The sequence below is a fragment of the Falco rusticolus genome, chromosome W (genome assembly GCF_015220075.1).
Source record: "Falco rusticolus isolate bFalRus1 chromosome W, bFalRus1.pri, whole genome shotgun sequence".
Taxonomy (NCBI): domain Eukaryota; kingdom Metazoa; phylum Chordata; class Aves; order Falconiformes; family Falconidae; genus Falco; species Falco rusticolus.
The window spans coordinates 2557453-2585069 of record NC_051209.1 but is presented as its reverse complement, the minus strand read 5'-3'; the positions used below and the strand labels follow the sequence as shown (position 1 = coordinate 2585069).

At 39.8% G+C, this 27617-nt stretch overlaps 1 protein-coding gene across 4 annotated transcripts in view; it reads right to left on the bottom strand.

The window, feature by feature from the left end:
* LOC119140644 (rapamycin-insensitive companion of mTOR-like) overlaps positions 1–27215 on the bottom strand; it is a 109346-nt gene extending 82131 nt beyond the window's left edge. For 3 of the 4 annotated variants that reach the window (XM_037372135.1, XM_037372137.1, XM_037372136.1), the window contains exons 1-4: positions 26433–27215; positions 26212–26259; positions 12632–12729; positions 250–314 (exon numbers count right to left, since the gene is read on the bottom strand). In XM_037372135.1, the coding sequence (XP_037228032.1) occupies positions 250–314; positions 12632–12729; positions 26212–26259; positions 26433–26481 (260 nt within the window). In that variant the 5' untranslated portion in view covers positions 26482–27215. Of the gene's footprint in view, positions 1–249; positions 315–438; positions 474–12631; positions 12730–26211; positions 26260–26432 lie in introns of those variants that run through there. The other variant, XM_037372142.1, reaches the window with a different exon arrangement.
* Between the last annotated feature and the right edge of the window lie 402 nt (positions 27216–27617).

The following is a 27617-nucleotide window of genomic DNA, read 5'->3' as shown; positions in this document are numbered from 1 at the left end:
ATGAGGAATATAATAAAGAAATCCATACTTTATTTTGGAGGGGGTTTTCCCCCTCTTTGCGCAAAAGCATATAATGTATTTAATTTTACTCATTAAAATATTTTTAAGGCGCATATATTTGCATTGTGAAATTTCAAACACATTAAAACTACAAAATACTTGCTCAAGAGTACAACAAAAAAATTTATTTAATTGCACCTAGAATAATTAAAGTAGCCTAGTATTGCTCTAGTGCTCCTTACTACTTACCATATTATGATGCCGTCATATGTAAAACCTAGCTTTTCTTCAGCATGGCCAGTATTACAAAGAAGCTGAAAATAGAAGAAAACATCTATTACTAATAAGTCTTTAAAAATGACTATGTAAAACTGAAGATTTCTGGAAATGCTTTCGAAGAAAGCTGAGGAATTTCATTGATGGCAAGAGGAAATTTACCAACTTCAGACTTCCCTGAGAATTTCTGCTGTCAGTATTCTATGCTATATACATCAGAAACACAAACCTGTGGCCTCTCATACTAGAAAAAAGTTTGCACAATTATGTAAACTGCCTACAGGTTAATTTTTCAACTCCAGATTGCTCCTCTTGCTGCCTTTAAGTTATTTTCAGAAGGGCTATTAGTTGTGCAATTGGTAACCTGAGCAGAGATGAAAAAGACTGAAGTCAAAGCACATCTGCATTCAAAAAAGGACTTAGGTGAATAGTGAATGCTGTACCACTTATGTAAAGGATGACGCACCTATGTTTAGTTAGAAGTCAGGAAATGTCCAAGGACCCTTATTGCCACATGACGGATGCACAGACTGCTAAGTCCTTGGGTTGGTTATCTTTAGAAGGGACATTTGGTCTTAGATTCCTGTGGTACATGCAACGTGGCGAAGATGGAAACTTTAAACACGGCCGCTGAGCAATAGAGTCTACATAGAGACAACTCCTCAAGGACATTGTCCAGGCACAAGATATGTTAATGTTGTTAACTTGAAGATATACTAGGTCCTTGAATGGAATGTGCTAATTGTCCAGGTGCCAGATATGTTAATGATTTCCCAGAAAGTTAATGAATAGACATGAGTGACTTGTATAAAGAGGGGGCTGAAACGTTCCCTCGGTGTGCATGACTTTGGTGGAGCAATCCCCCATGCACCCAGCGCTGCCGAATAAAGATAACCTCTGCTCGCTTGAATACTGCTGACTGATTCTTCAAATCATAGGTGAGTTTTGAAGCAAAGACTGATACTGATGGTTCACTGTCATTATTTTGCCACAGCAGCACAGGCATAGAAAAAAGGCACCACCAAAAGCCCTTAAGTGACATTTGGCCTGGCCTGCCATCGATTCCATAGAATTTGTACCTCTGAAAACAATCAGTGCAAAGGCTGAATTTATACACATAAAAAGACACCAATAAACTGTTGCAAATTCCAAACATTTGAACCATATCTGTCTATTTTGAGCACAAAACTGAAGATTTACAAGTAAAATTTTCACGTCCAAAACCGATCTCAAAAGGGGCAGGCAATCTAGCACATGCCTATGTTTTAGCCTCTTGAGAAAAGGAAAACTGTCTCTTCTGTAAGAAGAGCTGATGCTGTTCTCCTTTGCAAGAGCGGCAAAGAAATTCCTACTTATCTCATTTACTACCCCTAGTTAAAATTATAAAATACTTTAATATTAAGTCCAATTCCCAAAGCACTTCGAAAAACTCAAGTGACTAATACTGATTGCAATAGCTGTGCACTTTGTCCTTTTTGAAGGAGGTTCCAGTTTTGCTTTCAGTTCTGAGCCAGTATGGTATTAGCCATTTCTCCTCAGTGAGGAATTCAGGAAGACTTTGTGCCAACTAGTGAATCTCTCTGTTATAATATTATTAAAATATATCAAGACTGTGCCATGTTCATGTTCTGTGCCAAGTGCAAGGTTCTGCACCTGGGTTGGGGCAACCCCCAGTATCAATACAGGCTGGGCAGAGAATGGATTGAGAGCAGCCCTGAGAAGGAGGACTTGGGTGTACTAGTGGATAAAAAGCTCAACATGAGCCGGCAATGTGTGCTCGCACCCCAGAAAGCCAACTGAACCCTGGGCTCCATCAAAAGCATGGCCAACAGCTTGAGAGAGGTGATTCTCCCCCTCTACTCTGCTCTCGTGAGACCCCACCTGGAGTCCTGCATCCAGCTCTGGAGTCCTCAGTACAAGAAAAACACGGACCTGTTGGAATGGGTCCAGAGGAGGGCCACAAAAATGATCAGAGATGGAGTGCCTCTCCTATGAGGACAGGCTGAGAGAGTTGGGGTTGTTCAGCCTGAAGAAGAGAAGGGTCCGGGGAGACCTTACTGCATCCTTTCAATATTAAAAGGGGGCTTATAAGAAAGATGAGGACAGACTTTAATAGGGCCTGTAGCAATAGGACAAGGGGAATGGTTTTAAACTGAAAGAGGGTAGATTCAGACTAGATATAAGGAAGAACATTTTTTACAATGGGGGTAGCGAAACATTGGTACAGGCTGCCCAGAGAGGTGATAGATACCCTTTAAAGGTCCCTTACACTCCAAACTATTCTATGATTCATTATGTGTATTTACTACCAACAATAAGAAATTTATAATCTAAATGAACAGTTAATTGAAGGCTACTGTAAGTTTAAATATTTAACATATTCCATGTTCCTGTTCTACTGCTCACTCCATGTGAAAAATCAGCATATTGTAGAAACTCTGCTTTTAAGTAAACCCATTTTATTAGCATAAAAGGTGTAAGATCAGACACTTAGGTTTATGCTCAACAAGTAGAAATTCTCCCAAGGACCACATTATGGGGTTTTTTACCACAATTATTTTCCATATTGTGAGAAAAATGCATGATGGTAATGCTGAAATCCAAAGTTGTTAATGAGATAGATTATTAAATTGGCCTAGATCAGCTCCATAATAAATAATAATAAAATAATAATAAAAGTTAGTTGAAATATTTAGGATTTTACATTTTTAACTGTGGATATAATCAGATTATTATAAAACATAAGGAAAGTTATTATACAACCTATTTTCTTCCACCTTTCAAATTTAAGTGATAATAAACTAGGTAGTTATGTGCATTAACTGGTTATGACAGTATGACACTTCCTAGTATCAATCTATTTTTATGCCATGTTCTTAGACTGCCTAAGGCCACCACTGCTGCTCTAGCATTTCTATTGACAAGTTATGAACTCTAAAAATTGGCTAGCAGTGTAAGCAAAACAGTGTGATAAGGCAGTGAGTAAAAACAGTTCATTGTTCAGTTTCAGACAAGTACATCAACAGTTGTTTAGATGTATAAAAGATGAGCCTAAACCTTTCCCTGTCATTGTACCCCAGACACAAATGAGAAATCCTAATTTAACATACCAGATTACCTTCAAGTCTTTTTTCCTACTTAAAAAAAAACAAACCAGAATCATAATTCTGATGTAGGGAAACAAAAAACCAAACCCAACCAAAATCAAAAAACCCCAAACCCCTATTTCTGAGAAAGCTGCTATTGTGTGGAACACGAGGACGTTTTTTAAGCAAGTCTGTCATCACACTTACCATGCTTTGGTTTGCATCTTAGGCAGTCCTGAGATGAAACTAAAGCAGACAACATTCCAGGAACCCACCTAACCTGCTGCAATTGCTAAAAGGCATTCAGTTCGCTGGACTAACTCTAGTCTAGTCCTCAGTAACCACTCCTTACCAAATATATAGTGTGGATATTAGCTCCTCAATACCAACTGTTTTCCTCTATGTATGTACTCCCATTGCACACACCCTCACTGATGTAGAAAGAAACTTGACCTTATCTTGAAACTCATAGTCATGTAACCTGACAACAGTTATAACTTGAGGAAAGTTTAACTGCTGTGTAGATACAAAGTTGCTGAATGTGATGATAATTATTATCAAAGTGTGTGATTGTGTCTGTGCATACATGTGAAACACCTCTCAGAAAATGAACAGATAAAAATACCTGGAAAAAAGTAAGTACAAGATTTGTTTACTCTCATTCCAACAGGCCACCGTTACCTTATGTATTGGCTTTCTTTACAATTTACACACGGTAATGTGCTTACAGGATTTCCAGTTAGAAAAGAATTTAAAATATGGACAGCAAGATCAGAATTCAAAATGTTTCAGTGATTTGAAAGAAGCGACCAAACTGGATAAGAAAATTCAATTAAATAAAGGTGTGGGAAAATCACCTTGGGGGGGGGGGGATTAGAGAAAAATTGGGTCCTAATAGAAGTGTAGTATTACGGAAAGCTTTTTAGGCTAAAATACAGCTAGCGTCTTCAGGACAGTTGGCATGCACGGAATCTACATCACCACAGTCCCCTAAGCCACACAACCTGCTATCCTAGAGGAGTAGTGGAGGGTGGAACGGAGTGGAGAAACCACGGCCAGGCTCTGCTGTACTCCCTGCAGGATTGGGAACGTGATGGTACCATACAGCTGATAAGCTGCATAGCGGCTGTCAAATGGAAAATATATGAGAAGATGTCTGTTACTGGGCCAACAACTGTGTCAAAGACACAAGCAGGAGCTTCATTATCTGCGAGAAAGTCAGGAACTTGGCCCACTCAGCACTTCAAGGCAGATGAGCTCAACAAGAATGTAAATAAGGAGCCTTCAGACAAGGACTGCTAACTGCTGAAAGAAAACAAATTGCTGAAGAGATAAGACTCAAGGATGCTAGGGTAAAATAATAGTGGTAGTGGGAGATCAAGACCTCCTACTCAAATGGCCTCCCAAAGAGAGTGAATTCCCTGCTTGGGAAGCATGCGTGATAAATTTAAAATTAACTGTACCTTTAAATGAAAGCGAGAGAACTTTGCACCAATCATAATAAAGGAATGTATGACTAGAGTCACTCAAGCTCTACCTGAGAGTAAAAAAAAGTATAAAAAGTGAATGAATGAAGGGACAAGTGGGGAAGACACCACCGAGATAGACTCCTGGGATCAGTCAATGGGCTGAGTCTTTCTTCTCCCCTCCTTGGGATGCCTTGGGTGAGACTTTAACTAAGTGCTTCTTTGGGAGACTTAGAAATATCTCTAGAGAGTTATTCTTTAACATTTATAGCCAGGCTGTATTGTTTGTAACTTTTCTGCGCATTTTATACTTTATAACATTTTATTTGCATGTGCCTTTTTGGAAAAAAGTCACTATCGCTGGCAATCCAAGAACCTATATATCTGTTGCACAAAAAAACCCTGCACTGTTAAGTAGCTGGTCATCGCAGTTTCTCATTGAACATGACCCTACCTTAAAGTGCAGCCGTGCTAGTTCACAAGTAAGACTGGACTGGCAGTGCAGACTGCTATCAGTGTATCCAGACCCGTGGTAGTTTAATATACATATTAAACGCAACTGGACTGATAGTGGTAAATTGGACATCACTCAGTTTAAACCTAGCTGTATGTAACCTCCCACCTCGGTGAGGAGAATTAGAAGGTGAGGGGGTTTATTTTCTGCTAAATTACTCCATCCCCTTTAATGCATCAAAAGGGAACAGCATATCATATCATTCAAGGTTCCACACATTAAGAGAGACAGAAAAGTTGAAAGGAGTCCAGCAGAAAAATACAAGATGTCCAGAAAACATTCAAAATCTCAAATGCAAAAACAATTTCAAAAGTAAAGCAAGATCTATAAGTTACAGCAATATATAAACTAAATTACTTAAAGCAATGTAGTTTCCAAAAAGGGAAGTTTTACCTTTGGAAATACTAGTAGGACTACGTTATGTTTAAGAGACCTTTTTTCCACTTCACAGGTTGCTCTCAAAACTGCATAAACAACAAAATTTTGGGCACTACATTTTAAGAGCAGACAAACCGGAAAAAGTTGTAGCAGAAAAGTGTACAAGGCATCTAGAAAATACACCCATGAAGGCTGAAACATTGGATTTATTTAGTCGAGGGGAAAAGAAATAACAAAAGTAGGGTTGGATTGATATATGTTGGGGGGGGGGGGGGGGGGGGGGGGGGGGAAGTCATCATGGAAGCTGCTATAAAGATACTGTTCATCTGGTCTCAATGCTTTGGGTATTTGCTCAGTTATAAGTAAATGTCTGGTTTTAAATACATTTAGTGGAAAACTTTGCCATTTTCTTCTCATTTCAACTTCAAACAACATTAAGCAGGTCAGTGATTCTGGCCCAAATACAGTGATGTTTGTTGATGCCTGAATTCCTAACAAAGTCAAGTATAACTCATGTTTTTGACTGTAACATTTAACGATTAATATGCATATCATTGTATTTTAAGTTTGAAGACAAGCAGTACTAGAATACTAAAATCTGCATTTGACTACACATCGCTATATTTTACTAAAATGGCAATGGATTATCATATTATGTAAATATTGTAACTATGCAAATATACTTTATATTTTACATACATGTTTTATATAAACTGTATATATTTTATATATACACACAATAAATTTCAATGTGTAGATACACACACAGAGGGTATACTTTGCATGTTAAAACTGCCTATAATTCAACTCTAAAATTAAAAAATTTTGATATAAAGGCAAATGAATGGGAATAGCACAGAATCTTTGAGTGGATGATTTAATATTAGGACGAAATGATACTTATGCTAGGCCAGACAGTGACTAACTTACAGTGAAGGTTTTTTTCATGTTTATTGTCAGCTACAAGTTTTTCATGCTACTTGGATGAGTCATAGCAATATGAGTAACACAACATGTCTTGGAAACAATAGCTCAAAATAACAAAACCACAGGAGGTCAACAGCATATACAAGTTGAGTGCATGCCAAGACTGTTCAAATTTATATTTAATAGTCACAGCAATTAATAGGTAAAAGTATTATATTATTCCATGTGTCTACAATGTAATTATTATACTGCAATTTTGGAAATACAGTTTGAACTATCACTGGTAATATTTATGAGGAGACTACTTAGTAGATCCTAACCTTAAGAGAAGCCCTTACTGAAACAGTGTCCTCTGGATTTAGACCCATTAGCTCTCCATGTTTGCTTCACAGCTGAATGCCCCTAAACAGATATTCTATCTGCTACATATCTCATCATGAGGTAACAAGTTTTGCCCATAGTGCTGTATAGCTATTTGGATGAATGTTACAGTCAGTCAATACTATATTCAGATTCTACAATACTTGGGATTTGCAAAGGACAGCCAAGACCCTAAAATGACAACATAAGCAGAGCAAGAAACTATGTAAGGAACAATAAATCAGAAAGACTGAATCCGTGAGAGCCCCAAAAATCAATCTATATCCTAGTGAAATTTAGCAGCATGGTCAAAAGCTAACAGATATATCAAGCAGAGTAGTAGAGTCTCATTAAATAATGATAGAATTAGTTTTGAGCTAACTGAAAATATCACTTTCCGTATCACTGATGCCATTCAATTGCTAGGGTTAAGCTAAAATGAATTAAGTTTCATTTCATCCTTAAAACAGCACCTTTTTTGAATGAAAAACAGAAATCCCTATAACAATACCTGTGGATCTTTTTTTCTGTTCATTATTTAAATATGCTTTTAAGTTTAAAAAGGTATGAAGGATTTCTCAGAAGCTAACAGTGGAATAAACCTTCTATAATAAAGGATTCTAAATGAATACTTCAAATGCAAAATATATTTTCCACTAGGTAAATGCAATTGTACAGTTCCTTCTGGTTTTCAGTAATTTATCACTTACTACTTTTCATGGGGGTGGGGAAAGCCCCAAAGAAATAACAATAATGTTTTAGTATTAATCAGCAAAAGTTAGGAAACTTCAAGGTGCTTGCTTTATGTAGCTGGCCATATAAATGAAAGATGGGTAAACCTAGTGTCCTGGTTTCAGCTGGGATAGAGTTAATTTTCTTTTTAGTAGCTAGTGCAGTGCTGTGTTTTGGATTTGGTGTGAGAACAATGTTGATAGGACACTGATGATTTTGGTTGTTGCTGGGTGATTATTATATTAAGTCAAGGACCTTTCAGTTCCTTGGGCCCTGCCAGTGAGGGCTGGAGGGGCACAGGAAATTGGGAGGGGGCACAGCCAGGACAGGTGACCCAAGCTAGCCAAAGAGGTATTCCATACCATGGGATGTCATGCTGAGTATATAAACTGGGGGAAGAAGGAGGAAGGGGGGGGACATCTGGCATTATGGCATTTGTCTTCCCGAGTAACCGTTACGCGTGATGGAGCCCTGCTTTCCTGGGGATGGCTGAACACCTGCCTGCCCATGGGAAGTGCTGAATGAATTCCTTGCTTTGCTTGCATGCGCAGCTTTTGCTTTACCTATTAAATTGTTCTTATCTCAACCCTCAAGTTTTACATTCCTTTTCAATTCTCCTCCCCATCCCTCTGGGTGAGGGGGGAGTGAGTGAGTGGCTGCGTGGTGCTTGGTTGCCAGCTGGGGTTAAATCATGACACCTAGTCAGCTTACTGGAGCCAAAGCCACCTGCTGAACTTGCAAACTGCTGAGACAACTGAAAGCATCATTGACTGCTTACTAGAGGTCAAATCCTCAAACAGTTTTCAGGTCAAAATTCAGATTAGCTTAAATAGGAATGCAGGTGGTTTGAAAGAAGATTATTTCTGTCCAGTACAGATTAGGCAGTACTTCACAAGCCTTTTTGCCCACAAAACTGCAGTTTCAGGTATTAGGTGATGAGGAGAAAAATTTCCAAACCTGTACAGCTGCAATTCATAACAAAACATATGTACAAACCTGTACATATGCAATTCATAACTTTCCATAGCCTGAGTAACATCAGAAATGAGAATGCTAATTTCATGGAGCAGAAAACTTAAGATGCTACAGCACCTGTTAAGCAAGAATAATCCATGTTCTACAGCCAAAGAGCCATGAACATAAACATTGAAGTTTTTACTAATAACAAGTAGTAGCTAAAATTTGATGCACAAAATACAAGTTTTTGTAAAATATGTATACAGCATACTTTGTACAGTAAACATGGGTGCTGCGGTGACTTGAATGTCACTAGTTAAAACTCCTCTTGAAGGGAATGACAAATGAAAATAGTTACACCTCTCAGGCATGCAAGTGTCAAAGAAAATATCTGCCTTACAGCATTATTCCTGTAGATAAATTAACAAATTCTGTTGATTGCTGACTGTCATTATTTTAAATAACTCTATATAAAATTGATTAACTTCTGCATAAAATCCTGGAGTCTAGTTCACTAATTTTACAAGGGTGATTGCTTTCCTTCTCCTTAATAAATAGGGGATAACTCCACACACCGCCTTAAAAATCTAGTCCTCTTTCAAGGAAAGAAACTTGAACCTAACATACCTCAGATGTCTCCAAATATAAAACTTAATGTCTACCATGATCTCTGTCAGGAAAGTCCACGTTAACTTACATTACTTATTTCCACATGAATACAAACATTTTGCTTCCTCTGACCAAAAAAGAACAGTATTTCTTCCAAATGTGAGAGTTGCTCAGTCTTTGAAGGAAGAATTTGGGGCAGCTAGGAACAATTGCTTAGACTGGTGCCAACATTTTCTTTTAAGTACAATAATACTCCTAGCAGGAGAGTTAAGTTTTATAGATTTTTTTTTGTCTGTATTATTTTATCAGAAATATGGTGTAAACATTTTTTCAAAGGTACTTTCCCTGCCCATAGGAAAAATATCCTAGATCACTAGTTGTTGCAGAATGGCTGTGTGATCATGGCCATGACTCCCTTAAAGATCTTTGTGAAACAAAGTTAGCGTAAGTTAGCTGAAGCAGGCCTTGCAGCTATGCTGAGGCATGCTGATAAGGAAGCTGAGAAAAACACTGACCTTGTGCCTAATGTTGTAAATAACTTTGAGGAATTCGCGTAGACAAGAGAGGAAAAAAAAATATGTAGCTAGCTATCCGCAGAAACCGCAAGTAGGAGGACGTATGAAAATGTAACCCTTTAGAGCTCAGCCAATCAGCAGATGACTAGTAGGCATAATTAACTGGAACTGTATATAAGACATAATCGCGCCGTAATAAATCGAAGCTTGCTCTATCACTCATATTGAGTCGGCCGCATGCTTCCCCTCGCTCGTCGCAACTAGTAGCCTTTCAAATGGACCATAAAATGCAAGAATTTACAGACAAATCAAGTTCACCACCATCAATATAATTCCAAGACAGAATACAAACATCTTCAGCTCTTAGCACATCTAACATCACAAAACCTCACCATCTTTCCCACATTCCTATCTCACAAAGGAGGAACTGAGACTATATCAACTCATGGTAGAAGACCAGAGTACAAAAAGGAAATTAAAAAAAATTTCCCCCAAACTCCAGGCTTTCATTCTTAAACACTGCAATGAAAACAAAACACACAGAACTGTTCCAACCACAAAGGAGACTATACAATACAATTTGCTACTTTTATTCTATTCATAACTGCATTTACAGTTCAAACAAAAATAGGAAGAGTTTCCAAAACCAAATGTACAAGTTATACATTTGTAAAACGTATTACAGGAAAATGAATATAAGAAACAAGTGCTAAACATCAAATAGAGTTGGATGATTCCTTTATACAGGGTCACACTGATTCAGGATCAAAACCAGGTTATGAACAGCCTCTGTCTTCAAAATTAATATTTAATTTTAGCTAGATGCTTTTCACAAATTCATCATTTCTTGCCAATCTTAAGTTCAATTTATGAAAACCTTCCTTGTGGTTTTGTACATATTTTCCAATTTTAACACTAGGTAAAGTACAAGAAACCAATTCTTCAAATATTCAATTATCAATTTTTCAAAACTAACTTTAAAAAAGAATTTTTGGTTCATCCTTTAATTACATTATGCATATTTAATAATTTACCACATTTATAGATGCTTAACATCTGTAGTAGTAAAATCAACACTGTTTTAAGATCCATACTTTCAACTATTGGTTTTTCACTAGGATCATGCATCTGCAAATTAATCCAGCTCTGATTTTAAGGCAACTAGAGAATTTGAAAGCACCTACATTTATAAGTTTCCAGGTCAGCACAAAAAGGAAATACAGCTACACATCATTTTTTCTAGCAGAAAAATGGACTTTCTTGAAATACAGTTTGGAATCTCAGTAACAGCAGCAGCATTTTGTCAATGGTAGATGTCTGACATATACTGACATCTTTTCTTTGGGTCATTGCCTTATTGCATCTGTCAGTCTAAGTTGTTCCTCAGTGAATGCTATGTACCTACATGTGATCTGAACCAACTCGGAAAATGGAACATTTACAGATTTGTTATTAATGCAGTAGAAGATCAATTTGCTATCATAATTTTGTTCTCGTATGCACCCTCCTGCTAACTGAATCTCATACACTATCACTGAAGCGTTGTTCAATTTTACAGAGTGCTTTCAACAGCCAAGAAGCATGCCTACTTCAAAAATTATGATGCATGTTTGTCCTTCTCATATCAATCGGACCCCCAAACCTGCCCTCGAGCATTTATTCTTTCACTTGAGATTGTCTCAAAACTGTCAAGCAGCCTCCCAGTTATCTTACTCAGTGATTTGTTATCAGCTCATCTACAACAATAACCTTGCTTTCCCCACAAAATTCTCCACTACTAATTTATTTTTCTTGGCTACTGCCAATTGCAGGATCCATTTGTTGTCACAGAAACCTGAGTTTCATGTTCAGGCATGTCACCCTATCTGTGGCGCTCTGTAAGAAAGGCAGCTCCTTCTGCGTATCAGTCCATCCGTTCAGGTAACACACTGAAGCTCAGATGTCTCCTAGCTCACTGACTGCAATGCACTTTTCCCTTGCCTCAACAAATGGAATGCTGGTCCAACCACAACCATCCAGTATGCTACAAACAACACCCCTTTCATAACTACCTGTTCACATCCCATCAGTCCTCTCTGCTGCTCTCCATGTGTTCTTCCTCTACCAAAAAAAATGGTACTTGCTCTCCTGAAGGCCTTTCACAGTCTCTTTCTTCAGACTACCATCTCTTATTCTGCAGTAAGTTTTTAATTCTTACCTCTTGTCAGCTCACATCAACTTCCAATGTATCTGTCATACTTTCAGGCAAGTACCTTTCACATTCCTATGATTTGGAAGCTTGTATTTCGAAAAAGCACCTCAAAAAATCAGCAATACAGACCATTTCTAGAAATCACCTCTTTAAATCTTTTTCACTATGAAATCAGCAATGAAAGTTAACAGTTGTTATTCTATTAGTGCCCAAACCACTGCATATCATGCTCATTGATAACAGTCCCCTCCCTTACCATACTTTGTCAGTTTACATCCAAAGTCTGGCATTTCACATTTTTGATTCAATTCTGTGGAGCAGGAACCAATCTTTAGCTCTGTGCAACTTAACCCACGAATTGAGAGATAATTCAGGCTTCTAAGCACTAAAATACTACAAAAAATCAGCCAGTAGGACACGTAGACAAACTTCAGCATAACCCTGCATTCACATATTTGCTTGTCCTTATTTGCTCCTTTCCTCTCCCACAGTACATAGATTCCAAGTACTGTTCCACAATACTAAGTTGTTTCATGAATCTCCCAGCCAACACCTGATAAAGCACATATAAAATATTTTGCCTATATGATCAGTTGTTTCAATACCATTTGAGCTCTTACCTTAGTAAAATTATTCAAGTGACCTAGTTTTCGCATATTTGAAACACCTTGTAACTTGGCCACATTTTGGAGAATCTCTCTCATATTATCACAGGGTTCTGCAAAAGAAAACAGGTTATTAGCAGATACAGTTCAAAAAAATAATAAAAAAAAAAATCTAAAAATGCATTCAAAATACACAGTTTCCCAAATATAACAGGTACTTTCCTGGTCTTAATTAAGGACACAGATCATTTTCCCTCAAGAATCATCAATTTGATTTATGCCTAGAACCAAAACCAGACATACCTGAGTTCTCTAGAATAAATGCTAAAGCCTACGGTGGAGAGACTCCTATTTTAAAGCAGATTTTAATCAATATCTTGGACTTACAGTTAACAAAGAAATCCATTTAGTTTCTGAAACTCCAGTCCTAGCATCTCATAACTGAAAAGCTTTATCCTTAATCCCTTTGTAATTTAAAGGCAAGAAGCACACTTGGACAGAAGTAAAAAGATAGCATGTTACTGCCACACCACGTGATTTCTCCCTTTAGACAAAGGGTCAGTGAGATTTTGGGAAGACAGGTCTCTCTTCTGCTCTCCATATTAATTTCTGTCCACAATCACCCTAAACTTACTAGAAGGCTGGGACTTTTCAGTGAGAAGTGAACTACAGGGTAAGCAGAGGGACTAGGAGCTTCTCCTTTCTTCTTAAGGGTCCACTGTTCCAACAACACACACACAAAAAAAACTACCACCAAACACCCCCAATCCACCCCACTCCACCCCCTGGGATTCAGATACCAGTCAATGACCCTGCATTTTGTTGGGAAGTGGAAAAGGACTACCAAACATGGTGAGAAGAGACAATATTGCCCCACCTTTGGGAATAAGGCTGGGAGTTGAGGTAGTGGGGACAAGCAGTGTAGTGGGGCTGGGCAGAGAGCTGCACACAGAGCTACTGTAACAGAAACTGCAATAAGCTCTGTACACAGCAGTACTGGGGTAGGACATTTTTCAAAGAGAGATGATTGACTGCAGGATTTTTGTGCAATCTTGGATTAGACACTGCATTCTGCAATAGGCACTACAACACTATCAACAGCACTGTAGTTTGAAATAAATGAAATACCAAGGCTATGCTGGAGACGTGAACTGTTAAAAAGTATTACATTACCAAAAAAGAAAAAAAAATTGCATTATGTAAAATAAAGTCTTTAGAAAAAGCCTGAAGAATAGTCCAAACATCCGGAAAGCAGCAAAGAGAAGGGTTTTGTGTGAGGTGCTCCATACTAACTTCCAGTAAAAGAAACTTGCTTCCTACTACAGTATGAACAGCTACAGTTGAATTTGTGGAGTATATACATTCTTTTATTTCCCTGTTCATTCTGAAAGGATATTTATATACTTTTTATTTCCTTTGTATAATGAAAGGTATCAGAGATGTAAAGAAAGGACCTTCTCGCCACCTCTCTACAAACCAAGCTGAGTTTGTTATCAACTTCTGTAGTTTAAAAACTTAAAAAAGCAACACATTTGAAAAAGATTGCTAGATGTGTCTGCTTATCAGGATATATCCAGAACATATTTGGAAAGACAAGAGCCTGTACTTGCACTACCATCAGGAATACAAGACAGTATTTAAAGATTAAGACACCTACAGGTAGGCACCTGAATTCAGGTGTATAAACCTGTGCTAGATGTCTCAGCTCCCACTGTAGTTAATGAAGATCTCATCTATCAGCCAATTAAGTCTAAAACAATTAACCTGACTAGCTGCAAGGTGTCTACTCAAGGGTGAATCAATTGTACTGACTACACTGCTTATAATGAGACTTTAGCACATGTACAGACATGCTACTGCCACACCACATAATTATGATTTTTTTCAGACAAAGGGTCAGTGGGATTTTGGGAAGACAAGACAGGCATCAATCTCAATCATCAACAGCTTGTATGAAATATTCTCTTCCACAAACCTTAGTCACAACAAGAAGCAAAGTCAACTGTCAGATACACAGCCACAAGTAAAGACATAACCACCTTGCATTGCACAGAACACTACGCATAATGAAACCAAACATGCAATAACTTTGCATTTAAATTGGAATTTGTGTATGCATCTGTCTGGATACACCCATACCACCAACAAAAAACTCTTTGATGTGATCACAGAGCATTAGACAATGAAAATCTTACTGGATCCATCCCAAGTTTAGGATTCCTCTGAATATTGACTTCAAGGAAAGACAGGCTATCCTGTTTCTCCTCTTCTGGACATGCATGATATATTAGAAAGAAGTAGAAAGTTTACTGTTTCTCTACCACGACTCATTTTTAATAAAAATAAAGACAATAGGGAAGGTAGGCAGACCTAATGGAACTTCATGCTTTGCAGATGTAAATATTTAAACAAAATAACATGACTTTACAAATAGAGATATAGTCTCTGACTATTGTGTCTCTTACATTAAAATGGACTTGAAAAGAGATAAAATACATTCTAGATTCTACCAACTAAGGCATGTGACTTTCTCTTAAAGACCAGTTACAGCACTGCATATCTTCCTGCCACAAAATCTCATGCAACAGCATTGAGGAACATGAACTAATGCAGAAATGGGAAAAATGTGACACACAATCAGAGATTTATCCCCCAAAAGTAGTAGTATCATGGCCTTAACATTTCATTGTCAAGCCTAACAGCTCATGTTGGTGTTGACAAAGACAATTTTTATTTATAACCCCAGTTCAGACCATTGTTGCAGAGATTTCTTAGTTCTGATTAACCAACCCTTACTCTTTAACCCTTCAGAAGTTCTTGCTTTTCTAGCTAATAAAAAAAAAAAAGATAAATTACTCATTATAATTTTAAGACCCCTCAATAGTCTATTCTTTCTTGACTTACCTCATTTATCACTGAGATGCTGACTCAAGTTGGCCCATAATGATAACCGAATACCTTCATATTATTTCCCATGGTGCTTCTGAGGGTGAAGCTGTGTGAATTCAAAATCTTTGTGCTTTTCATTTTACACCTCAGACAATTAAGTGTCTTTCATTTCTACAAATAAAAATAATTTTTAAAAGTAGCTTCCTGAAATATTCCAGGAGCAGCTACCTGAATAAATGGGTCAGATGTGGCCAAAACAGTAACAATAAGTAGTACTCAGACAAAATCAAGGAGCTTAGAGAAGTCTAGACAGTGAAGAACAAAACCAGTAAATTTAAAACTTTGTTCTCTACTATGGCGTACAAAGGCACGGACTCAGGTTGTGGTGCAACCAGAGACCCTTTATTGTACAGAGAAGCTCATATTTTATCTCTGAGCCCAGACACAAATTCCAGCTGTATGTACCACCAGGCTCAGGGCAGAAACCATTCATGCAGTTACATAGCTATATATCTCTACAAGCATGCAGACACCTATTAAACACTAGATAACCATGTTCATCTTTCCTACTCTCCTTCACAATACCCAGCTGTTCTCTCATCTCCTGCCAGGTCAAACATTCTCCATCCTCCTCTCATACATCTCTCTCTTCAGACATCCTCTATCCTCCTCTCCCACATCTCCCCCTTTTTTGCTTGTTAATTGCGACAAGGCAAAAATTGTGTGTAGCTGGGTGACCACGACCTGATTTATGTTACAGTCAACTAAACACTGAATACAGGAAAAACGGCATGGGAGATATAAGGCAAACATCAACAAGGCAGTTAAGGCAATTATAATAAATCCTGCAATATTTTTGATCAATGGCCCAAAGTTTCCCAGCCATGAGAAGAGACCAAAGGCATCCCGCCCATGGCTCTGCTGCAGATCTTTGTTTAAGGCTTTTAAGTTTTGTATGCTTTTGTGAATTGATTCAGAGTGGTCACTCAGATTCATGCAACACATCCCACCAAAGTCTTCACACCCATGTCCCTGTGCTAACAATAAAAAAAAAATATCAATAGCAGCTCAGTTCTGTAGCGACACATGACAGACAGAATCGACACCTGCTAATAAGCGAGAAAAAGCAGTGCTTGTAGCATTACTTTCTTTAGCAAGCCAGCAGCCTAATTTATTAAGCAATTTAAGAGCATGTGCTATTCCTACAGAAGAGACTAGAGAAGAAAAAAATGCATCAGAAGAGATTGAAGAAGAAAAAACGCATTGCGCTGCATTCCAGAACTCAGCCTGAGAGTTACATTCTGCTGTGAGGTCTGTTATAATCATTTGACACAAGTTGGGGTTGCGATTGTGAAAGTGCTGCAATGCCCATTTGCAATCTTCATTAGCATTATCATATCTAGTTGTTTTAAGAGCAGCCCTCGAGCTTCCTCATGCTGAACTTGTTGCAAAATATTCTGAAGCCAATGAATAAAGTTAGTATATGACTCTTTAGGACTCTGCCAAACCGTGGCAAACAACTCACTCGAGTGACTAGAGGCACGCCCAGACTCCAGTATCTTCAGGACTGCCTTAATAGTTACCTCCTTAATTTGCAAATAGTTGTCCCTGGGATAACCTGCCCGAGTCATGGAAGCGGCATGATTATTTTCCCCAGCCAACTGCTCATAGTTAACAGCAATTCTCCAATTAAGGTTTTCAATCGAAGCCACTACACAGCTCACAAAAATCAGATAACCACATCATATACTGTATCAGTTAGTACCATACAAAGCAATAACTTCCAGTCATGCAGTGTGAGTGTATAAGGCTCTGCCATCACTTCAAGAAGGGACATAGCAAATGTGCTATGAATCCCCCCTTCCCGCACTGCTTTGCTTAACTCTTTAACAGCCTCATATTGCACAGGCTGCCACTCTCAAGGTTGATTTGGCCAATAAAATACTGGACATGCCATAGCGACTCCCAAATCCCCTCGCTTAAGCGCCTCCTGCTCGCATTCCTGCTACCAATCCCCCGGACCACCTTTCACCTTCCCCAAAAATACAATCAATGCATCAGGAGGGGGAGGAAAAAGGTCTGGTTCCTTTTCCAAATCTATAGGACCTGGATCAAAAAGTTTATCAGTGTCAATGGAATCATTGTCTGAGTTGTCCTGTTCCCGTGCTTGGTCCTGTGCTGTGAGGGTCGCTGCAATCACTGACAGGAGCTTTGGGGGCAGAGGAGGTGTGGATGGAGTCGCCGTTGTTGACGATGCGTTGAGAAGAGTCACGCTGTTGGTGGAATTTACAGCCTCCTCTGGTTTAGCAATGTTAGTAGAATTAGTCCACACTTGATGAAGAGTAGTCAGGATTTGCCACCAAGGTGCTAAATGCATTCCCGACGCGGAGTCCCCCTCCACGGCAGCATCATATAATCATCTGATGACCACTTGCCAGGCAGGAATTTGCAAAGTGCCATCAGGTGGAAAGTCCAGCACTTTGTCACGATTCCATTCTAACAGAGTCATTAGCTGTAGACCCATCACAGCTCATTGCTGAGCTGCAAGCAGCCGTCGCAATACATCCAGGCTGCACTGTTGATCTCGGGATAACTTCCCTCCCATGGTTCCTGACTGCTCACCTTTTTTGTGGGTGATGGGTGCACAAAATTTCCGCGGATCCCAGTTCAGTCAGGCTACACCACAGGTTCGGGCTCCATGAGCCTCCTACTTAAGCCCCACCGTGGGGTGCCATTTGTGGTGTACGAAGGCACAGACTCCAGTTGTGGTGCAACCAGAGACACTTTATTGTACAGAGAAGCCCCTATTTACATCTCTGAGCCCGGACACAAACCGCAGCTGCATGCACCACCAGGCTCAGGGCAGAAACCATTCATGCAGTTACATAGCTATATATCACTACAAGCATGCAGACACCTATTAAACACTAGATAACCATGTTCATCTTTCCTACTCTCCTTCACAATACCCAGCTGTTCTCTCATCTCCTGCCAGGTCAAACATTCTCCATCCTCCTCTCATACATCTCTCTCTTCAGACATCCTCTATCCTCCTCTCCCACACTCTACAGCTTCCTGAGGAGGGGAAGTGGAGGTGCTGATGTCTTCTCCCTGATATCCAGTGATAGGACACGTAATCATGATTCAAAGCTGCATCAGGGGAGGTTTAGACTGGACATTAGGAAGCATTTCTTTACCGAGAGGTTTGTCAAACACTGGAAGAGGCTTCCTAGAGAGGTGGTCAATGCCCCAAGCCTGTCAGTGTTTAAGAGGCATTCAGATAATACCCTTAACATAACTTGTCATCAGCCTTGAAGTGGTCAGGCAGTTGGAAGGGACCTACAACGATCATCTAGTCCAACTGAAAATATTCTATTCTATAAACAAAATCTCCCCTTTTAAGAAAACTTTCTTAAAGACTTCATCAGACTAATTTATTAATGAACAACGTTGATTTCAAAGACAGTGCTATTCAGGCAGAATTTGGGTGAAGAGACTTACTCATAAATATTTAGTTACCCAAACCTATTCAAGCCACTGTTGAGATGCAGCTTGCTATACTCTGACGAATATAACAAAAACATAAGAACATGAGTCCTATAGAGCTTTTAGTTCTGTGACTGAATTTTACTGTTAGCACATACCTAAGAATATACAACTAAATAGGGGGTTTTGTTCTTTGGGACTGGGGTTGTTTTTGTTGGGTTTTGTGTTGGGGTTTTTTAACTCTATTTTCTCACTTTCTCAGTTATACATCTTTATCAGCATTCCTCCTTCACTAAATCCTTGCAGCTGGTGAATACAGTCCTTACTAATCATGCTCTGAAGTTTTGCTAACTTCTACTTTTTCTCTGATCCATTCTACCCAATTTTTCCCTCACCACAACAGATGGTTGGCAAATGGAGAAAAAAAAAATAATTTCTGCAGTATACATGAATATACTAATACTACAGAGTTTTAAACTAGGATAAAGCAAAATGCATTTCATTGTGAGAGTGAAAGTTAAAAAGTGTTCCAGTTAAAACAATTTGTCAAATATCAACCAGCACTTGTGTAGCAGTGTTATGGCATCTTCCCTTCTGTATTAGAAATAATCACAGAAGCACTGCTCTATGCAGAAACCTGCACTATGGTATAAGCATCTGCCTACCTGCATGCTGTAAAAACCACTTCTAATGAAAAGCAAATCCCTTATTTTATGTAATCTATTGTGTAGTTATCAAAGCCTCAAGTCACATGCTTATGTCTTATCTGTAAGCAGCTAGTTGGTTTAAAGGCAGATTATTCATGACATTTATTGTTATTTTTTAAAAGTCTCAGGCGGGAGTCTTAATCAGTATGAAAGACAAAAAGCATATCTGATTTTCAGCACATTCTCCAATACTAGTCAGCCATCATTTCAACAAATTCTCAAGCCATCCTGTAACCCTCTTGAACATTCTTCTTTTCTGCAGTGTTTGGGTTTGTATGGGTATAACCAGTCTGTAAAACACCAATTTTTACTATAACCAAGTATTTAACTTCTTCCCATTTTTAAGAAAATAATAAAAAAAAAGAAAACCACACCACAACACACTACCTGAACATTGAGCATCTCTTCTATATTATTAAGGTAAAAAAATCTGAGATTATCAGGTAATTGGTAAAGTATGCACAAAGATCATGAGATCAGGCAAATCTCTGATGTATTTCTTTCTGGGAAGGCTATCATTAACATAACTTCCTTATTTACTGTAATTATGATGAGGGGTGTGTTTCTGTTGTTCCTGTTTTCAAGAAATGAAAGTGAAAATATTGTAAACGCACCATTTTAATACTTCTGAAAAGTCCTAAGATTGTAAAAGCAGTAATACCTTAGGAAGCAAAGCCGAAGGTATGCAAGTGTTAATAATCTAACCAGACCAGAGTACTATACAATTCCAAAACAATGGTCGACTGAAGCACAAGTACAGACAGGAAAGCTAATTATATGCATTAATTCTGGAGTGCATATACTGAGCACCTCTAAGTCCCTTACTTTTAAAACCTACCAAAAGGTTACATGTTGCCAAAGAAGTTAGCAGACCACCACTATCAACAACTTCCCCTTTAGTCTCCAACTACATAGAAAAACCCCAAAACAATATTCAAGAATAATACAGTAGAGAATTACTCAGTAATGCAAGTGAGATCTCCCTCCAGCTATTTTTCAAGTTGCCCCTCTATAACTCAGAAGAGCCAAAAGAAAAATAAAGTTGCTAAATACTGCCTTGTTCCTATTATGGCTTCTGTTACAGATTCACAAACAAGGAAGCAAAAAAAGAGCTATTGCTCTCACGCAAGCATCCTGTTATAGTCACCCACCACAATGATGGCATACTGCAAAGCAAGGGTTAAAGGTGCCCACATTTTGTTTATTTGGGTATTTTTAAAATAGTGTTTCTGAGGTGCAGTGGAGCCCCACTTCTCCATCTTTTCAAGCCAGACCATGTATTGCAAGAGCATACAACAAAGAACAGCTTTCCATAACAGTTTTGCCATTAGTGTGGAAGAACTGCCTTTGAGCCACTAAGAAAGTATAGACATCAGCTACCATCTCTGCACTGGTTCCCCACTGCCTTGCTGCAAGTGCTCCAAAAGGGTTTTTTTCCTCCCCTGCTACTTGAACTCTCAGTATCAGACAAGTGAGCAGCATCCCTCTCTGCTTTTTCCATATTGATGAAGGAAGCTAAAAATAGTGTGGTCACTATGTTACAGATCTGCTAATAAGTTAGAATTAATTAACTTTATTTGATTTTATAAAATCATTTGGAATAACAAATATATTTTAATGAAACTTGTACTTGCACAGCAAAAGCTGCTATGAAATCCTCTGTACAACCCTGTACCAAGGCCAGAAGAATGGGCTAGAATCATTGTTTTAAACTTAGGTAACAAATTTGGGATTTTACAGATTTCTTTGTATTTGACCAGTCTTCTGTATGTAGAAAGTGTATTGAAATGTCAGAATGTAGAATTAATGGGAACTGGGGAGAGTCGACTGGAACAGCTTGTAGCTACCTGCCAAGAAACCGTGAACTTCAGTAAAAGGTAATTCCGGCAGGGGGAGATCGCGACCACCGACCCAAATACCACCTACCCAAATCGTACCCCAGACCCATTTCTGGACCTTTCTAACCTTTACTGCGCAGAATCGGATATGGGAGGAGAGTATGGTAATGATTTTCGAGAAATATTATGTTTATGCATAAATACTTAATGAATATGTATGAATAAGTTCTATATATGGTGTCTGATTTTGAAACTTGGTGTGCGTTGATCGTGAGAGGACTCACTCACGCACCCGGCCGTTAATAAAGAAGTGTCTGCTTATCTGCATCACATTGGTGTTGATAAGTTCTTCATTCTGAGATTTCGGTAACAACTAAATTTCAAGCTGAATTTGGGGACAAAATTCATCCAGCCTTCTTTAGCTATCCTGCAAATAACCCTTAAAAACACCCAACATTTTTGTGGGCTGTAAACTACAAACAGCATCCTGAGACATTTGCCCTGGATGCAACACATTACAATTTGGCACATGGAATCAAATACAACATGGTTTAAAATGATGTAAGCACAGTAAGAAAAGCAATACAGTTCAGATCATGTGAAGTTAAAAATAAATACAAAAGTTCCATTTATCTACATGATAGAAGGAAATGATGGAGAAGGGAGGGGAAAAAAGGAAAAGGGTATTTTTATTTTTTTTTTTTCAGATAACACTAAGCCATTTTTGTGAAATTCACTCTTGGGGAGAAAAAAGCCAGTTTTCTCAGCTATTTTATTCATATTTGTCTCATGTTCTTGCTGTAAATGTTGAGTCTTATAAGATATAGGAATCAGCCATACAAGAAGAGCTGCTAAAGCATAGTAGTATCTCATAATGCACATTTATTAATAATTAATAATGTTGCAGATAATTTCCTCCTTTTTGAGGGTAACAGGTATGTTTCAGTTAATTAAAAAGTATATTTGAAAGTGAAGACTAAGACATACAGACATGAACAGCACTTAACCATCAGCATTTGCACCCTTGTATCTCTCCAAAGCTTCAGTAAATGAACAAGCTTGAAAAATTCCTAATAGCCATTGCAGACTCAGAGCTACAGGAATCCAAAAAAACAGGGATCCCTTAATGGAAGATTTAAAAAGGAGCTTGACTACAGATAAGGCACTGTAAGACACTGCTCTCAACTAGGAAAGTTCCAAACTATTTAGGCCTTCACAGCCCAGAGGCAACAGCTGAAACGCCAGCAAAGGAAGGGGTACTGGTCACCCAACAGGATAAGGTGATACTGAAACAGTAATAAATTTTTAAAATCAGTTTGTAAGTAGATTCAGTTACAGAGATAAGCAAAGAACTTAGCAGCAAACGAAGTGTGGATTACACAACCCTTTTACAGAGCCCAGAGCTTTGGGAGATACATAAACTTCTGTAATTCTGTTTGGAATCCCTGTAAAATATTGCAGATGAAGAAGAATTATGCTAAAAACATATAATACTTGTAGCATAGTTAAATACACAACCATGACCGGACTCAATGTAATAATTCCTACCGAATGCAATAACCTGGTTGATAATGCCAATTGGTTTGATTAGACTACTGAAATCAGACTTGTAACTTAAGGCCAGAAGGGACAGTCTGCCTCATCCTACTGCCAATTCCTTCCAGATGACTGCAATGGGAATTGCACTGGTGGTGAGTCTGTCCTTTTCTGTTCTATTCTGAGCAGGTAATATAACACAAGGCCAAACCCAAAGTACTCTGAATCCCAATTATTAACTGCAATTTTGTAATCAACAGAAAACACAATATATGACCTTAAGTAGACAAAAGCAACCAGTCTAGCCTGTATCTGCACAGGTTTTTTTATTGTTATACCAGCATTATGCCCAACCATATTTGTGCTGGGGTCAATTTTTCCAGTGTTGATCATCCTTTCAGCAAATTTATTTTCTACAAAAAAGTTAAGAAAATCATTGTCCCAAAAGAATATTTATCAAAATAAGAGATGGGGTACAGCCAGGGATGAGTGGCCCAGAAGTTTAAAAGACAAAAAAACAAAACCAGAAACCACAAACCACAGGCTTTACATTATTATCTTTTACCAGGCTAATCTTTGTACATAGTGTTCACACACACACACACAATGCACCATCATATAAAATGCCTTTCATAAACATTATTATATATAATTTTTAAAGAAGCAGAGCACCAAAAAGCTCCAAAGAGTAAAACCTACTATACCAGCCATGGTAAAAATACGTAAGAGAACAACATGGTGTGTTCTGGGAAAACGTGGGCACCCCTCAAACTACAGCAGCATAGAAAAGAGCAAGCAAAAAGCACACAGAGAAAGTTAGATCAGCTCTACATGCAGCAAAGCATTTCTGAGTCTTACCGTACAAAAAGCCAAGAAGAAGTAGGAGTCAAAGCAGCACAAACAGGGCTAGCACCCTCCCTGCATCTATTATTAGTTCTGAAATACTTAACAGCACTGACTTCTCACATGGAAAGAATGGAGTTAGTATATAGTCCACAGCTATGGACTAGCAAAAGTCTGACTTGTATGCTAACTCATGTTTGGCAAGCCATCACTAAACAGCAACCACTCCAGTGCTGTCCAAACTCCCAAATTATCAAACTCTGATTTGGCATTTAACTGTATGTTAAACAAATCTGTGCACAAAGTTTAGGTCAGGCTGACTCTCTAAAGTTGTTAAAAGTGATGAATGAAGGGACTTCTAATCAAGGGAGTCAGCCTTGGGAAGGATGAGAAACAAAGAATGGATGGTGAAAAGAAAAGCATTATCTAAGTTATGCAGAAAGAAGCCTCCAAGTGAGAAAGTTCTGGCCAAAAGAGGAGACAAGCTGATAAAGTGTTGCAATCCACTGACATGAACAGAAAATTAGCTGAAAGTAGGACAAAGATAATTGTGGCAGTGGGAGATTGCAACCTCAGATTCAAATAAAACCCATTCATTAAAATCCTGATTCTGTAAGTATCTAAACAGATAACACTGCTTACAGTAAGTGATTGTGTCCCGTTTGAACTGTTAAGGCCCTTGTCCCCAATTTTGTTGACAAAAGTTCTGTTTGTTTTAATTCTAAAGACAGTGTCTCACACTAAAGCAATCGTGTCCATTTGGAGATAAGGTATGAATAGTGAATGCTGTACCACTTATGTAAAGGATGACGCACCTATGTTTAGTTAAAAGTCAGGAGATGTCCAAGGACCCTCATTGCCACATGACGGATGCACAGACTGCTAAGTCCTTGGGTTGGTTATCTTTAGAAGGGACATTTGGTCTTAGATTCCTGTGGTACATGCAACGTGGCGAAGATGGAAACTTTAAACATGACTGCTATGCAATAGAGTCTACATAGAGACAACTCCTCAAGAACATTGTGCAGGCATGAGATATGTAAATGAATTCTCAGAATTGTAAGGAATATGTAAACGATTTCTTGGAAAACTAATGAATAGGTATGAGTAGCCTGTATAAAGGGGGGACTGAAAAGTCCCCTCGGTGTGCATGACTTTGGTGGAGCGATCCCCCATGCACCCAGTGCCGCCGAATAAAGATAACCTCCGCTCGCCTGCATATTGCTGACTGATTCTTCAAATCAGGTAAGAGGAGACATAAGAGCCTGTTGCTTTAAACTGAAAAACCCTCACAGCTTTTCCCAGGAACTAAAATACATTTGTAAATATATACATATGCAGACATAACTTTCAGCCCATGGTAAAACTGCTTAATAAAAAAAATTATAAATGGATCTATTCTGGATAGCATCAATCCTGAATCTCCAGAAGCAGAACAGTTACTTCCTCCCCCAGATCATGGTCTTCTGCCTGAGGGAAGATCATCACTGCTACTAGGCCAGTTTGGTTTCCGCATTTTATTCAGCTCTTGGAGAGAGTGTAACCCTTACCTTAACCTTCAGCAAAACTAGATGAGCTATAGATTTGGGTAGGGAACGAGTTACTATTGTCTGAGAGACAACTAATTAGTGTTGTAGCAAACATTATTGTTGTTTCCTTCCTCTTATTCCAACCAACCACACACACACACAATCTGAGAGCAGTGGAGGGCATTCTGGAGCAACTTAACAAATAAACGTGAGACGAGTCTTTTGGTCTCACGGCAAATACGGCGGCCAACCTGCCTAAGACAGGTACGGATATACGACAAAGGATTGAGGCAGGATTAGCCGCCACCGCCGAGGCGCTCCCCAGAAGTGTACGGTCCCGACCCACCGAGCTGAGCCACGGCCGGAGGGAGCCCCGGGGGCGAGGTTGACAAGCACGGCGCCGACAGGCCACTGTAAACAGCCCCATCTACAAACAACAACCCCCTTCGAAAACAATCCTAGAAGCGGCCGAGGAGTCTCAGCCCACACGCAGGGCCTCCCCTTGCCCGCGGCCAGGGGAGGCCAGCCCTGTGGGCACGTGCTGCCCCACAGGCAATGGGGGCTGGGGAGAGACTTCCACCTACAGACAGGTCCGCTCACTACAGGACGCCGGGCCGAGCACCAGCACCCGGCAACCCCCACTCCACCTTGCCCCCCCGCGCCGCCGCGCCGGCCCGGGGCACCAGGCCGCTCGCCGCCGGCAGCTACTCGGCGGGCGCGCAGCAAGGGACAGGCAGCGACCCTCACCTCACCGGCCCGTACCGTACCTCGACTGAGATCAAGAGGGACGTTCTCCTCGCCGCTATCGTTCCGACCTGCGGGGACGGGAGAAGAGAAGCGCGTTAGGCTGGCGGGAAGGAAGGAACCGAAGAAAGAGGAGGAAGAAGGAAGCAGAGGGAATGGCATAGAGCCAAACGACATAGAGCAAGAGCCGCCAAAGGAGAGCGGAGGAAGTAGCTTACTTTAGCGGCCTGCCCAAACCCCTTACCTCGGATGCGGAGGTGCCTCAACGAGCGAGCACGAAGACTCACCGCCATATTTACGGCTCCCAGAGTCACAACACCAGAAACCTCGCCCGCTCTCGCGAGAAGTCCGCGAAGCCGCCGCTGCCGCCCAGTAGCCGCGCCGCCAACGGAAAGAGCGTAGGGGTGGCTGGAGCGAGGTTGAGTGGCCGTTGCCGCCCCTGAGAGGCCTTGCTTAGCTATAGCCCCTCTCCCAGTTGAAGCGGTGCCTTGGGGCCGTTCGGGGCGGGCGGCAGCCTCAAATACCAGAGGGCGGTTCAGAGTTGCCGCTCCTTGGGCTTCCTGGAGCGGTGATATAGGGCTCTGCCTGCCCAGATAAAAACACTTGAGTCACGTTTCCAGCGCCTCTGTGTGGCGGGATGGGCGCTTGGGTATCAGGAGACACCCAGGTGCCCACCACACAGGGATGCTGGAAGCGTGATCCAGGGAGAAGCACCGGTGTTCTTAAAACCGCGCGGTCCAAAGGGCTGCATCCGCCGACGGGTTCGCTGCAGGGCTTCAGCGGGGTAGAACTTCTCCGCAGGCACCTCCGGTAGCTCTACCCCAAGAGGCTAAAGCTGAGGGGAGAGGAGGGTGGCGGCCCGGCAGGGGCGAAGGGACATCCGAGGGGGCTTCCCCTCTGCCCCCGCTTCGCAGCGGTGCGCCGGTTTCGGTAGCAAGCATTATGCTCCGCCAGAAAACGTGGCAAAAAGCCTTCTTTTCCTGAAGAGCTCGCGCTGCTGAGAAATGACTTTCTACATAACTGCTCTATCGCCACATCTAAAGATTTTGGTCTGTCAAGTAAAGTTACTTTTTTTAAAAAATGAATTTTCCTGCTTACTTTCCCTTTTTTAAATAGCACTTGCCTTGTGATGAGATAGTAATTCAAGTGGATACAGCATGACCATTGGCATTATACACCAGATGTTTTCAGTGCTCCACTCCTTAATACATGAAGTAATTAAAAACAGAAAAAGGGGAAAACATATATCTTTTCATTGCTTTCTTGATTTAGTTAATGGGTCTCACTGCAGGCTCAAGTGCTGATCTATTTCTTACCCTGACATTTGTTAAACTTACCTAATAAAATCAGTGTATGTCTAAAAATGTTAACTCATAAAGGAAAAGAAGTTCCACTACAAGAAATAGTATTTGCATATACTTGCTCTTCT